Genomic DNA, 14,490 nt, shown 5'->3' on the forward strand with positions numbered 1-14,490 from the left:
CATCAGAACCAATCAGAACCGATCACAAACATCTCTCTAACACAGAAACAAGTATTAGTATTAGTTATATCTGGGTGATCCGAGGACGCCGTGGACCCAAACCCTAACCCTCCACAATAATACTCATGAACGTGTCTCTTATTTTGAAAAGCCTTCGGTTTATGTCATTGTTGCAGATAAAGTTGCTTTCGTCAACGAAAATTATTACTAAAAAAACGATAATTAAATATATAATGCAATATCGTAGAGGAATAAAAACCAGACTAAAATGTAGATTACAGAATAAAAACTCCACTTGACCAAAACGAGACTAAATGTTCTAACAAAGATCCTTAATATCCATTTTTAAGTAGTTTCCTCTGGTTTAATCTTTAAACCAGTTTAGTCTTTAGATCTTTGGATCCACTTTCCTACAGAGACGTGGAAAAGAAAACCCAATGTATCGTTGAAAAAGAAAAAAACGGGGAGAAATGTGGAAAAATAAATATGTTGTAAACTCAAATGAGAGTCTTCTGTATCTGGAATGAATGTATTATTGAGTCTATAAGGTAACAATAATATAATAACAAGATAACCTTGTTTGAATTGTATAATGGGTTTGGATAAATACAATCTTTGACTAAAACTAGACTAAGGCCCTGTCCCAATCCCCCCCTACCCCTAGTTTTCATCCCTACCCCTAAATTTTGCACGTTCCCGTGAGGGTAGTGGTTCCCAATTCCTCTTTCCACCTAGGGGGGGTGGGGAAAACGAGGGCGAGGGGCTATGAATTGTCCGTTCAGAGTGAGGGATTTCAGATGCTGACTCGCTGATCTAGGGATCAAAAAATTTCCCAGAATGCTTTACGTCATCATTTGCAGACTGAATCAAAAAAAAAAACATGGCGGACATTTCTAATTTTTAGTGAATAAAATCAATATTTTGAGTTAGTTTCTGCATAAAAATGAGTTTTGATTACATTTCTAGTGAGAAATATATATTTTACTTTCATAATATTCACTCAGTGAATGTACATAATCACTTTTTTGCCCGTTGTTCACGAGGATCGCGCCGGAATAAAGGCTGTTAGGTTACGCCGTAGGCTACGTAAGCTACGCCGTAGGCTACGTAAGCTACGCCGTAGGCTACGTAAACTACGCCGTAGGCTACGTAAGCTACGCCGTAGGCTACGTAAGCTACGCCGTAGGCTACGTAAGCTACGCCGTAGGCTACGTAACCTACGCCGTAGGCTACGTAAGCTACGCCGTAGGCTACGTAACCTACGCCGTAGGCTACGTAACCTACGCCGTAGGCTACGTAAACTACGCCGTAGGCTACGTAAGCTACGCCGTAGGCTACGTAAGCTACGCCGTAGGCTACGTAACCTACGCCGTAGGCTACGTAAACTACGCCGTAGGCTACGTAAGCTACGCCGTAGGCTACGTAAGCTACGCCGTAGGCTACGTAACCTACGCCGTAGGCTACGTAAGCTACGCCGTAGGCTACGTAAGCTACGCCGTAGGCTACGTAAGCTACGCCGTAGGCTACGTAAACTACGCCGTAGGCTACGTAACCTACGCCGTAGGCTACGTAACCTACGCCGTAGGCTACGTAAGCTACGCCGTAGGCTACGTAAGCTACGCCGTAGGCTACGTAAGCTACGCCGTAGGCTACGTAAGCTACGCCGTAGGCTACGTAAGCTACGCCGTAGGCTACGTAAACTACGCCGTAGGCTACGTAACCTACGCCGTAGGCTACGTAAACTACGCCGTAGGCTACGTAAACTACGCCGTAGGCTACGTAAGCTACGCCGTAGGCTACGTAAGCTACGCCGTAGGCTACGTAAGCTACGCCGTAAGGCTCTGCATCGATTTGACTCGCCGACCGAGAAACAGGCAGAGTCGTCTCAGATTGTTACCGAGGGAGCAAGCATTTTTTTTGTGGGAAATAGAGAGAAATAATCCTGTGACTCGTCAGATTTGTTTTGGATGTTTCTGATATAATAGTTTTCAGAAACCACAAAGCTGTTATCTGGGTAATTTACACACTTTCAGATAAAGCTAAAGTGAAGATAGAGGAGCTGATTTATGGTTCTGCGTTAAATCAACGCAGAGCCTACGGTGTAGGTTACGCGGCGACGCGCGCCGTACGCCGTACCCTACGCCGTACCCTACGCCGTAGGCTCTGCGTCGATGTTACGCGGAACCATAAATCAGCTCCGGAGCCGGCAGTCAGGCAGAAATCCCGAAATTTTCGGATCAAATTTCTTAACAGGCGTTATTTGGATAAACTGAGCCCAGGTTGGGGATCTTAACGGTTACTTTTACGCCTGAAAAAATATTAAAACTTAATAAAGTGGCATATTAACAGCTACAGCTGAAATTAAAACAGCTCTTGGCTCTCAGCTTCCCAATTAGGAGTAGGGATGAAAACGAGGGGGAGTAGTGGGACAGACCCCTGGAAAGATCTCAAGTGCCCTAAAATCTGTCCCTTCTTTTTTAGGGGTAGTGAAGAAAAGTAGGGGGAGTATTGGGATTGGGCCTTAAATGGACAATTCTGACTAAAATAAGACTAAAATGCTCAGACTTTTAGTCGACTGAAACTTGACACGACTAAAAGGAAAATGAACGTGACTAAGACTAATAAAAACTAAAATGTGCTGACAGAAACAGTCTTGTTTTGGGTCATAAACCTGAAAAGGTCCCCAGCAGCCTCACCTGATGGGGCCGGGGCTCCTGCGTGGCCCCCAGAGAGTAGATAGTGGCCTCCATCTTCAGGAGGAGGGCGGTCCCCCCGAGGATCTGCTGCTGCAGCGCCTCAAAGTCGTTGCCGTGGGCGACCACATGCCGGTCATCGTCTGGGGCGGGTCCTGGGGCGGGTCCCGGAGGACCTGGGGGGCTGACGAGTCCCAGGTCCCTCACCGGGGGGGACGGGGCGTCGTCTACAGGTCCGGGTTCAGCCTGACGGCTGCAGGTCTGCTGGTGGGCGGGGTGGAGCTGGGCGGGGCCCCGCCCCCCCAGAACCCCCGTCACCCCCCCCAGACGCCGCTCCAGCTGCTGCTGCAGCTCTCGGGGGTTCAGGCTGGTGCTGCTGAGCTCTGATTGGTCCTCGTCCGTCACCTGACCTGCTCACGGACACACAAATGGTGATCAAAGGGGACCTATTATGGGTCCAATGTCTATTTTAAACAGGCCTTGAATGTCTTAAAAACAAGCTTTTGATTGTTTTTGCTAAATAAATGAGAAATTCAGCCTCTGATCCATGTCTTTATCTTCCCATTCTCTAACCTCATTATCTATGCAGGATTCTGAGTGGGCGGGGCTATGATAATGAGGCTCTGTGCTGATTGGCTGCCTGAATGACACGATACACCGCTACGAAAAAATGGCAGCCGGACCCTGCTGGTTCTGGTCAGACCTGCTGGTTCTACACGTCCTCTCACCTGGTCTCGAGTCACACTCCTGCAGCTGGTTCTGCAGGGACCGGACTAGAACCTGGTTCTCTCTCAGCTGCTGCTGCAGGACCACGACCTCGTGCTGCAGCCTGGAGACACAAGAGACAGTCGTTTAGGTTAGCAAAACGTTTTAAAACTCCCAGCATCCCTCGGGGGGGCGGGACCCGGGACCCGGGGCTCGTACCTGTTGACGGCCTCCTGCTTCCTCTGCCGGTCCAGTCTCAGCTGGTTGATCTCCTCAGCTTGAGCCTCGTTCTCCCCCAGCAGGATGCTGTTCTGCCCCGCCCACTTCTCTGCCATTAGCTCCGCCTCCTTCAGCCGGGACTGCTCCAGAAGCACCGCCTCCCTCAGTAGCTCCGCCTCTTTACTGCCCTCTGCAGGAGGAACAGAGACGAGGATTTCCCAGGTGTACAGATCATAGGGGTGTAACAATAGGGCTTGGTCGCCAAGGTGCATTATGGGACGCGGCGGCCATGTTGGCAGCCTTGTGAGTGTAAACAAACAGCAGTGTAGTAGCACCAAGTGAACAGACGGAACGCAAAAAAACAATGTTAAAATGCCGGAAAGGAACTGGAATTTACCGGAATACCTTAAACAAGGAAGCCAGGGAGCGGTATATGGAGAAAATAATGATTAACGGTTTAGGTTCAGATGAAATCCCTGCTAAAGAGTGGAGCTCCGACGAGGATTTACTGCCGCAGTTCTACAGAACCCACGTCTCCGGCTACCTTGTTTAGGAGCGTTTGGCAGCTGCTTTGGTAAATGTTTGACTCGCCATGTGTTTCAATAAATTAGTATAATAGTACAACATACAGTACATGTTTTGTATCCCTCTTACTTCTCTTTTCTTTTTTTTGACCGCTATATGATGCTGAAGAGGCTCCGAGGCGTGAGCAATATTTTTGTTTTCCTCGTGGGATTATTTTTTTCCTCTGCAGCTACAAATATAGTTAATATTTTTTCCTCAACAAACTAGTTTTATCTGAAGATTGGGGTTAATTGCACCGCAGAGAGCTGGCCAGCAACTGCGTTTATCTGGAGAAGTGGGGAATAAAACCCGTGTTTTGATCCGACCCGGTCTGTGTGAGTGTTTGTTTGTGGTTTACTGTGGAAGGTGTTTGGTCGTTACAGCCATGATCCAAGCGAGCCGACGACTCTTTCACTCTTTTACTTTGTTATATCAGATACTTGGCCTCCGTGGTTCTGCCTCCGAGCACGAAAGCGGTGAAAAGTTAAACCATTATCGATCTTTTCCCCACGTCTGTTATGTGTGGAGCTGCTGCAACCACAACGCAGCAACGGGTTACCATGGTTACAGAATAACGGAAAGTAACGATTACAAGTAAGACACAACGAAGAGGGAGCACGTCTGTACACCGAAGAGCAGCTAAGGTAGCTTCCAAAATGGCGGCTCCGCCAGTTGATGACGCCGAGACGACCAAGCCCTATATATCGTGCCACGAAATTTTGCGATACCAAAACGTCACGATACGTGTCCTAGAGGTGACGAACTGTAGCGCGATATCGGGACAAATTTATCCAGTCAATACAAGCAGACACTGATTTATTTTTCAATGTAGTGATTTTGTTTTAACACAAGAGGGCGCTCTGAGCTGGTGGGTGACTAATCTGCGCCGCACCGCCCTCTCCCATCTTTCCAAAGCTTGTTGTTTCAGACGAGTGTGTAGCACGTAGGATTTACGAGTAGAACGGAGAACAACGTAGCAATAGAAGCCACATTTAAGTCACCGGCATGGCGGCATTTTGGATTTCCAATTGTGGATAGAAACGGCGACCGAGTGGCTGACAAGGAGCAAACAATCTGCAAACATTGTAAGAGAACCCCTCTTAGCTCTTATATTTTTACTTGTATGAAACTGAAGATGCATAATGCAAACCTGACATTTACTTTTAGTTCAGTTTGTGGAAAATGGTTGGCCTGGCTTTCTCTTTAAAACTTAAACAGTTATAAAGCATTACAAACTGTAACAATAGGGCAAATGCACAGCATTGTTTTGTATTTTGTGTCTTTCAAATAAAAGACCATTTTTTCCAGTCATATGTTCCTCATTCAAGGTTGTTAAAAAATACTGCTATAATATCGTATCGTATCGTTGTCGTGACCTCAGTATCGTGTATCGTACCGTATCGTGAGATTAGTGTATCGTTACACCCCTAACACATGGGATGCCGTTGTTCCTCGGAGGTCGTGTTTGTCCCGTTTAAACATCAGCTGGGTTTTAATTCCTACCTCTGGTGGCCTCCTTCAGCCGGGTCTGCAGGTCCAGGTTCTCCTCCTTCAGGAGCTGGATCTGACCCGAGAGTTGGCCGGCCGAGTCCAGACTCTGGATGTAGATGTTGGTGGGAGCACCTGAGGGGGAGACGGGTCACTGGTCACTGGATTGGGTCGGTTGGGGGTGGAAATATGTGGAAACAGGTGTATCTATACATGTATGAACAGTAATAAGCACATGTGTACATGTTTGCTTTAATGTGTGTAGAAATATCTGAGTAAGAATGTTTGTGATGAATAAGTTTGTACACGGGTGGATATAAATACACATCGTAAATAATGTCGGCTTTTACGTATAGATGAATACAGGGACCATGGTACCCCTTTTCAGTAGTGTGTCAGTAGTGTCGTTATAGCGTCAGTAGAGCGTCAGTAGAGCGTCAGTAGAGCGTCAGTAGATCGTCAGTATAGCGTCAGTAGAGCGTCAGTAGAGCGTCAGTAGAGCGTCAGTAGATCGTCAGTATAGCGTCAGTAGAGCGTCAGTAGAGCGTCAGTAGATCGTCAGTAGAGCGTCAGTAGATCGTCAGTAGAGCGTTGATAGAGCGTCAGTAGATCGTCAGTAGAGCGACGGTAGTGCGTCAGTGGAGCGTTGATAGAGCGTCAGTAGAGCGTCAGTAGAGCGACGGTAGTGCGTCAGTAGAGCGTCAGTAGAGCGTCAGTAGATCGTCAGTAGAGCGTTGATAGAGCGTCAGTAGATCGTCAGTAGAGCGACGGTAGTGCGTCAGTAGAGCGTCAGTAGAGCGTCAGTAGAGCGTCAGTAGATCGTCAGTAGAGCGTCAGTAGATCGTCAGTAGAGCGTTGATAGAGCGTCAGTAGATCGTCAGTAGAGCGTCAGTAGATCGTCAGTAGAGCGTCAGTAGATCGTCAGTAGAGCGTTGATAGAGCGTCAGTAGAGCGTTGATAGAGCGTCAGTAGATCGTCAGTAGAGCGTCAGTAGATCGTCAGTAGAGCGTCAGTAGAGCGTCAGTAGAGCGTCAGTAGATCGTCAGTAGAGCGTCAGTAGATCGTCAGTAGAGCGTTGATAGAGCGTTGATAGAGCGTCAGTAGAGCGTCATTTGAGCGTTGTTTGAGTGTCAGTAGAGCGTCATTAGTACGTCAGAGCATCAGTAGAGCGTTGATAGAGCATCAGTCGAGCGTCCTCATTCTGCTCTCATTGACGTATTTTCTAAAGAGAAGTTTTCTCTCCTTTTATTTTGAAAGAAGTCACAGTTGTGTAATTTCCATAGTCGCCTGTAGGGGGGGCACCGCTCTGATCTCAGTCATTAAACTTAAGGACGGGACTTTTGGTTCTTAACCCCCTAATCAGACTCATTCATGAGGGAAAGGTTGCACTATTTGACTATTTTGGTTGTGATGCTTCCAGCTACATCGTTGTTCTTGTGCAGCAACAAACACGTGGAGCCGTTTCCACGTCTTTAGCGTGAGACGCGTTATCACCTTTTTCTGAGGCGGCGGAGGCCAGCCTGTCCTCCAGCTGCTGCCGCAGGCGGTCGTTGGTCTGGATGGAGTCCTCCAGCCTCTGTCTCAGGGTCCGGATCTCCCTCAGGTGCTCCTTCATCAGCTCCGACCCTTGAGCAGAACACAAGCGCGAGTCCAACAACCCGTTCAGAACTACGGTGGCTCGCGGAGGCGTGACGGAGCTCGTACTGTACCTGTGTGGTTGGTACCTGACTGGTACCCCGACGATCCCGACGACAGGTCGGCTCCCACTCTCGCCGGCCGGGCACCGAAAGTGGTGTCCCACAATGCACTGCTCTCCAGGAGCCCGGCCCCGGCCTTCATGGCCGAGCCGTGGTCCAGGCTGCCGGTCCCGACGCCCCTGAAGGGAGACGGCTGGAATCCTGAGTAGGAGAGAGGCAGGAAGTCCGCCGGCTGCTGGGGGGCGAAGGGGAACCCCTGAAGATGTCTGGATGTGGGCGTGGAGAAGCCTGCGGGGACGAGAAGATGAAACACGGAGAGGGTGAACAACGGAAAACGCTACGATGGAAGAAGACTGAGTTAGCGCGTTAGAAGCAGAAGACGTAGGCTGGAGACCCGACGCGATGTGCTTTCATATCGGGTTTGGGACGAGTCTGCTAATCAGAGGAGATCTGTCGGGTTCGGAGTCTCAGAGAGTCCTAATCAGTTAAGATCACAGCGAGTTTGCCCCCCTGGAGGACACGAGTTTGTTAGGAGCTGAAAAACCACTAATGACAACGAAGGTACCGATTAACGGAGTCGCAGAGACGTCGGACCTCACTGTGCCTACCGACCTGTCAGGAATGGTTATTGTACCGAGTGCTGGCCGCGTCTCCAGAAACCGTTGTGGTCACCGTGTCTCATAACGATCTTCTGGGAACTGATGTGAAACTCGTCGGTTGAGTGTTTAACTTTTTTTGATGAGGAGGATGATGTTGGAGGTGGAACAGCAAACGCTTTCATTGCAAATGTCGTAAACAAAAAGACGAGGTGGTCTGTAAGCCGTCTGCAGACCTCCTATCCTCTGCCTTGTTCCTATCCTGAGCCTTTCCTGCTACCCTCTGCCTTGCCTCCTACCTTTTGACTTGCCTCCTACCCTCTGCCTTGCCTTCTACCCTCTGCCTTACCTCCTAACTTTTTAACTTTTTAACTATCCTCTGCCTTTTCTCCTACCCTCGGACAGACTCTTACCCTCTGCCTTGCCTCCTACCCTCTGCTTTGTCTGCTACCCTTTGACTACCCTCCAACGTGCCTCTTACCCTTCAACTTGCCTCCTAACCCTCTGCATTCCCTCCTAGCCTCTGCCTTGCCTGCTACCCTCTGCCTTGCCTGCTACCCTCTGCCTTGCCTGCTACCCTCTGCCTTGCCTGCCCCCCTCTGCCTTGCCTTCTATCCTCTACCTTGCCTCCAAGCCTCTTCCTTGCCTCCTACCGTCCAATTTGCCTCTGACCCCCTGCCTTGCCTCCTTCCCTTCTGCCTTGCCTGCTACCTTTTGACTTGCCTCCTACCCCCTGCCTTGTTTCCTACCCTCTGCCTTGCCTGCTACCCACCGCCTTGCCTCCTACCCTCTGCCTTGCCTCCTAACTTTTTAACTTATCTCCTATCCTCTGCCTTTTCTCCTACCCTCTGCTTTGCCTTCTACCCACTACCTTGCCTGCTACCCTTCAACTTGCCTCCTGCCTTTTGACTTGCCTCCTACCCCCTGCCTTGCCTCCTACCCTCTGCCTTGCCTCCTACCCTCTGCCTTGCCTCCTACCCTCTGCCTTGCCTCCTACCCCCTGCCTTGTTTCCTACCCTCTGACTTTTTCCTACCCTCTGCCTTGCAGATGAGCCTGAGTGTCGCTCCACCTAGATCACATGCTTCCTTTCTCTGATTGGTTGTATGTGTATCCACTCAGTGACAGAATCTTTCAGGAGATCTTAGCAAACTCAGGGATTAATTTTCCTCCTCGTTATGGTTCATATTCATGGACCTCACCATGATACTCCCTCCCCCATGCTTCAACATTGTGGTGATGATATTTCTTCCTTATGGGCTCATTTGAAAGCATTCCATGCTGTTTTGCATGCACCGTGGGACTGAAACGTGTCATGCATCTAAGATGTTTCATTTTATTATTTTCTGTCAGGTCAGTTTCTTTCCAAACACACGTTTAGTTGGTTAAGATCATCACTCAGTTTAACAAAGACGACACGGAGACAGAGCAACGCACTGGAGCTGCCTCCCAGCTGCCGCTGCAACATCTGCAGCTCCTGCTGAACTTCAGCCAGGGAGAAGCCCGAACTCCCGTTGCCTTGGTAACGGGTTCGCAGGTTCGAGCCGTGAGGATGGAAGTGCAAGGGAGCCTTCTGATTGGAGGAAGGGGGGAGGTGATAGGAGGGGCAGACTGAGACTGGAGCTGGGAGAAGAGAAGAAGAAGGACAGGAGGGTTGAAGCGATGGATCAGAGGAACAGACGGGTGGAAGCCCCGGTTCCACTCCGGAGATGTTATGTTATGAATCTTTATTTCGGCTTGTACAGAACAAGATGAAAAGGAAAGAAAAAAAAAAAAAAACAACATTTCTTTTGCCGAAAAGGTGTAGCTGAAGCTGTAGCTTATCGTGCCGACCCTTTTTACTTATGATCAGTAAAAATATGAGACATTAGCTTTTACTCAGTGGAAACAAACAATACATAAAGAAGACAAAAATAAGTAAGACAAAATATAAAATTGACGTTTCACATCCTAGAATGTTTTTGATAGTATACTTTATAATTATCGTGTTTTTTATTTATTTACAGTATTTTCTTTAAACAATTTCTTAAACTTGACGATAGAGCGACACATTTTTAGGTTGTTATTACAACTATTCCAAATTTCTCTAGCCTTAACTGATCTCTTTTTAATATTAGTTCTTATATATAACGTCATAACGGGTTTCTTTTATCTGGAACAAATCCTGAATGCAGTTTGGAAGCAGTTTCTGCTGGGCTTTAAAGGCAATTAAAACAGTTTTCTGCTCTACTATATCATGGAATTTTAAGGTATTATATTTAATAAAAAGATTATTTGTTGGTTCATAATAGTCGGTTTTATTAATTATCCTTAAAGCTCTTTTCTGTAATAGAAAAATAGGGTTTGTATTTGTTTTATAGGTGTTACCCCATATCTCCACACAATAAGTCATGTATGGAACTATGAGTGAGTTATACATCAAAAACTGTTGCTCTTTGACAGAAAAAATTATTTGTTTTATTTACTATTGCTAGGGTTTTAGACATTCTTGATTTTACACTATTTATGTGTGATTTCCAGCTAAGTTTATCATCAACTATTACCCCCAGGAACTTAAATCCCTCCTACCTGTCTGAGCCGTGTGCGGCGAGCTCGGGCAATGCATGCTGGGACAGCTGAGGCACGACTGAGCTCCGTGGGATGAGGTGAAGGATGGAGGGGCGGATGAGAGCTGTGACATGTTGCCGTGGTGACAGTGGGCATCTAGAAATGAGAATGACACAATGAACAGAGCAGGTGACACATATCAGGGCTGGGGATCCATTCAAATGTCAAGAATCGATTTAATTCCGATTCTTAAAATTCAGAATCGATTATCAAGATTTGATTCGATTCTGATATTGATTTGGGTTAGTGTTATTAAAACAGTTTTTTGAGCTGTTGCATGAATGATATGACTGTAGTTCTGCAACATATTAATACTAGTATTATATTGAGATTCAACAGCAAGTGTTGCAGCTAATGATGCTGTAAGTAGTGCTGGGCGGTATACCGGTTCATACCGAATACCGGTGTTTATGTTTCTTATGATATGAATGTTTCATACACCGTAATACCGGTGAGTTTGTACAGTAGCTACACAGCGTTGGGAACGCTGCGCCGCTGGACACTGTTTGTGAGGGGACTGTTTAGCAGCAGTGATGCACCGATTGTTCGGTAACCGAAATTGTTCGGCCGAAAATGACAAAAAAACACTTTCGGTGTTCGGTGGAATAAGTGGGAAAAAACCAAACAATTAATAACGGCGTTGTAATATAAGGAAATAGACTGGCCGCTCCCGTAACGGTTGCACCACAAACATAAATCGTTGGCCAACCAAAAAGTAACCACATAAGAATTTTACCAACATTCACCAGGAGGTGGAACCAAAACAACAGAATGCTGGGAAATTAAAACATGTTCAGTTTTTTATGTTCAATAAATATTTTCTACCTTGTAATTTTGTAAAAGATCAGTCAGACAACACTTAAAGTCTTTAAGTGTTGTCAGACTGATTCTCTCACTTCATTAGAATCAGAAGTGCCGCCACCTCATTGCATCATTTTGTGAGGACATCCAACCTGTATTTATACTAGTGTGGACATTAATGTTTTTCTACAATATTTCCTCCTCAAGACAGTAAAATAGGCCATTCTAAGCCAATTTACTGCAGCAATTCCTTTCCAAATCATTAGAAAATGTGGTTAACACCCAGTTGTTCATGAAAAAAAAAAAACGTGATATACCGTGAAGCCGATATAATTTTGAAAAATACCGTGATATAAATTTTTGGTCATACCGCCCAGCACTAACTGTAAGGACCAATCACCTCCCAGACAGTACCTCCCTGATAGCACTGCTTTCAGAAACATTGTGGAGCAGAATTACCAAACAGATCCAGGGAGGAAACAGAGGAACTATAATCGGTTTTATTTTTTCCCACATTCCGTTTTAATTTTTTCAATTTTCGGTCTATTTCGTTTTTTTTTTTTGAGAATTTGGTTTTTAGCAAAAGAGCCATTTCGCCCCCACTTCTACAAAAAAAAATTGTCGGGAGCCGCAAGAAATAACAGATTTTAAAAGTTATTTTAAAATGTATTATTTTAGCTGTTACAACCACTAAATATAACAACAGAAGTGCAGTGTGCATTTGTAGGCGTACTTTGAAATAAATTAAACTGTGAACTGTAAGCCTATTTCAGTCTATATTTGTGTAAAAGTTAAAACTGCCCCACTTTAATATAAATACAAAATGTAGCTGCAGCTTAGCAGCTTTAAAAATAAATATAGAAATATAGAAATTAAAAATATTTCTTTTTTAGATGGCATCAACTCAAACTCCAAAATAACTGCCCAAGCTAATAATAGACTAAAAATGAATTCAGAAATATCATTTATTTATGTTTGGGTTTTTTTTCAAGGTCAAAGGGAGTCGCTATGATGAGGATGAAGAGCCGCATGTGGCTCCGGAGCCGCACGTTGCATACCCTTGATCTAAAGTAATGAAATATATACAATTTATGCAATTATAACTGAAAACTTTAATGTTTTCATACTTTTAAACATATGCTATAAACAAAGTTGTAATGTAATGATGAAAAAAAATCGATTTTAGGAATCAATATGAGAATCGATTTGGAATCAGAAGATGGATTTTTTTCAACACAGGCCTATTTGAAGCGTTGTGCAGCAGCGGTGAAGCTCCGCCCCCGGCGGTCTCCTCACCTGTACCGGTCCTAACCGACCCCTGATCTATTTGAAGCGTTGTGCAGCAGCGGTGAAGCTCCGCCCCCGGCGGTCTCTCACCTGTACCGGTCCTGGCCGACCCCTGGCCGTCGTCCTGGCCCGGCTCGCTGGCGTCCACGTCGGAGCAGAGCTCCAGGTCCTCGTGGGTGGAGCCGTGCTCGTCGGAGACGTAGGAGATGCGATCGGATTGGTCGCTGGTGTCGGAGAGGGCGTGGCTGCTGCAGGGCGTGTCCGAGCCGCGGTGGCTCAGCTTGGCCCGGAGAGACTCGATGAGTTTGTCCTTCTGCTGCAGCTCCTTACTGAGCCTGTGCAGAAGAAAACACACCATGAGTTGCTGGTTCCAGTTTCTCACAGGGTCACAGGGTTCAGGGATAACGAGGTTAACGAGCAGCACGGCGGCAGCAGCTGTGTGAGCCATCTGGTGGAGATGTAAAACCACCTGGTGGAGGAAGAACCACCTGGTGAAGATGTAAGAACCACCTGGTGAAGATGTAAGAACCAGAACCAGACCTGGAACCAGTTTGGTGGAAAAGGGGTACGATTAATACTCCAGTACACCGCAATTTATATTTATACAATTCTTATTAATTTAACAATGTCAAGTCTTTTCTTTTCTTTCTTATTTAGATGCTTATTGGAGGGTCCAACTGGAAAAAATAGTGTTGATTTCATACGTTTTTTACTTCTTCTTCCCTTCTTTTTTCGAGGCTTTTTGGAGGAAAAGAGTCTCAAAATAATTTGTGCGTATCTACAGTTTTGAGTGTGTGCATCAGGAGATTTGTGCACGTTTATTTAACGACTTGTGTGTGTAGGAAGCTTTTTGAAGCTTTTTGAATTCGTAATTATTTAAATTCTTTAAACATTTAAAATAATAAAAGCCAGTTTGATGAAGAAATATCATGATAATTGTTAAGTTAGGTGGGTTTTCTTTTTTTTCTCTCTCTCTTTTTTGCACCATAGTCATATTTTTTTCTTTGAATCAAAAAAAGAATACGACTATCTGTGTTTCACGACAGCTATTTTGTGTTATTTTATAACTTTGTTGTAGTTTTGATTTTTTTTTTTTTTTTTTTTTAAATTGCGTTTATTGGAAAGTGTTTTTTTTTAAATTGCGTTTATTGGAAAGTGTTTTTTTTTAAATTGCGTTTATTGGAAAGTGTTTTTTTTTAAATTGCGTAATTTGTAATTCGTTTTTTTTATTATTAGCTACATTAATTGAAATTTGATTTCTTAGGAAAAAGGGACAGATAAAATAAGCTTAGTCTTCTTTCTGTTCCCTTTCATTCAAGGAAAGAGATTTGTTGTAATTATATTGAACTGTTTTGTTTTTCTTTTAATGAATGAAATAAAGAATAAAAATGAAATAAATAAATAATTATCGTTTTGTCCGTAACTTTGAGCAAGTTACGCACAAATCTAATAATACGCACAAATCAGATAATACACACACAATTGTTATTTTTTTCTTTTCTTCTTTCAAAAACGTGCAAATAAATAAATCAAATCAAATCCGAACAGTTTGGAGTGGATGTTCTCCCCATATGTTTTCCTCCTGCTGCAGGTGTAGGAGCACCTGCTGCTCCCTGAGAGGATTTGCTGATCGCAGGAATCTTCTTAGAGACTTAGACGTCACCAGATCAACACGTGGGGAAAAGCTAACTCACGTTTTCATGACAACAACATAAGGAAGCAGGACGGGTGACGCGGCAGCAGCCGCGTTTCTGTCCGGCACCGACGTTCAGCCGAGGTGAAGGTCGTGCAGATCGATACCGACTGCTGCTCCGTCTGCTGTAAACCAGGAATGA

At 45.4% G+C, this 14,490-nt stretch overlaps 1 protein-coding gene across 8 annotated transcripts in view; it reads right to left on the reverse strand.

Moving 5' to 3' along the window:
* Window positions 1–14,490, reverse strand: part of pde4dip (phosphodiesterase 4D interacting protein) — a 161,777-nt gene that overhangs the window by 12,012 nt on the left and 135,275 nt on the right. For 6 of the 8 annotated variants that reach the window (XM_061738892.1, XM_061738891.1, XM_061738890.1 and 3 more), the window contains 9 exons: window positions 12,746–12,990; window positions 10,529–10,663; window positions 9,398–9,583; window positions 7,379–7,654; window positions 7,164–7,295; window positions 5,685–5,804; window positions 3,618–3,807; window positions 3,422–3,522; window positions 2,697–3,103 (listed from right to left, as the gene is read on the reverse strand). In XM_061738892.1, the coding sequence (XP_061594876.1) occupies window positions 2,697–3,103; window positions 3,422–3,522; window positions 3,618–3,807; window positions 5,685–5,804; window positions 7,164–7,295; window positions 7,379–7,654; window positions 9,398–9,583; window positions 10,529–10,663; window positions 12,746–12,990 (1,792 nt within the window). The remainder of the gene's footprint in view (window positions 1–2,696; window positions 3,104–3,421; window positions 3,523–3,617; window positions 3,808–5,684; window positions 5,805–7,163; window positions 7,296–7,378; window positions 7,655–9,397; window positions 9,584–10,528; window positions 10,664–12,745; window positions 12,991–14,490) is intronic. The other 2 variants (XM_061738887.1, XM_061738889.1) reach the window with 2 other exon arrangements.

The sequence above is a fragment of the Cololabis saira genome, chromosome 13, assembly GCF_033807715.1.
Source record: "Cololabis saira isolate AMF1-May2022 chromosome 13, fColSai1.1, whole genome shotgun sequence".
Taxonomy (NCBI): Eukaryota; Metazoa; Chordata; class Actinopteri; order Beloniformes; family Belonidae; genus Cololabis; species Cololabis saira.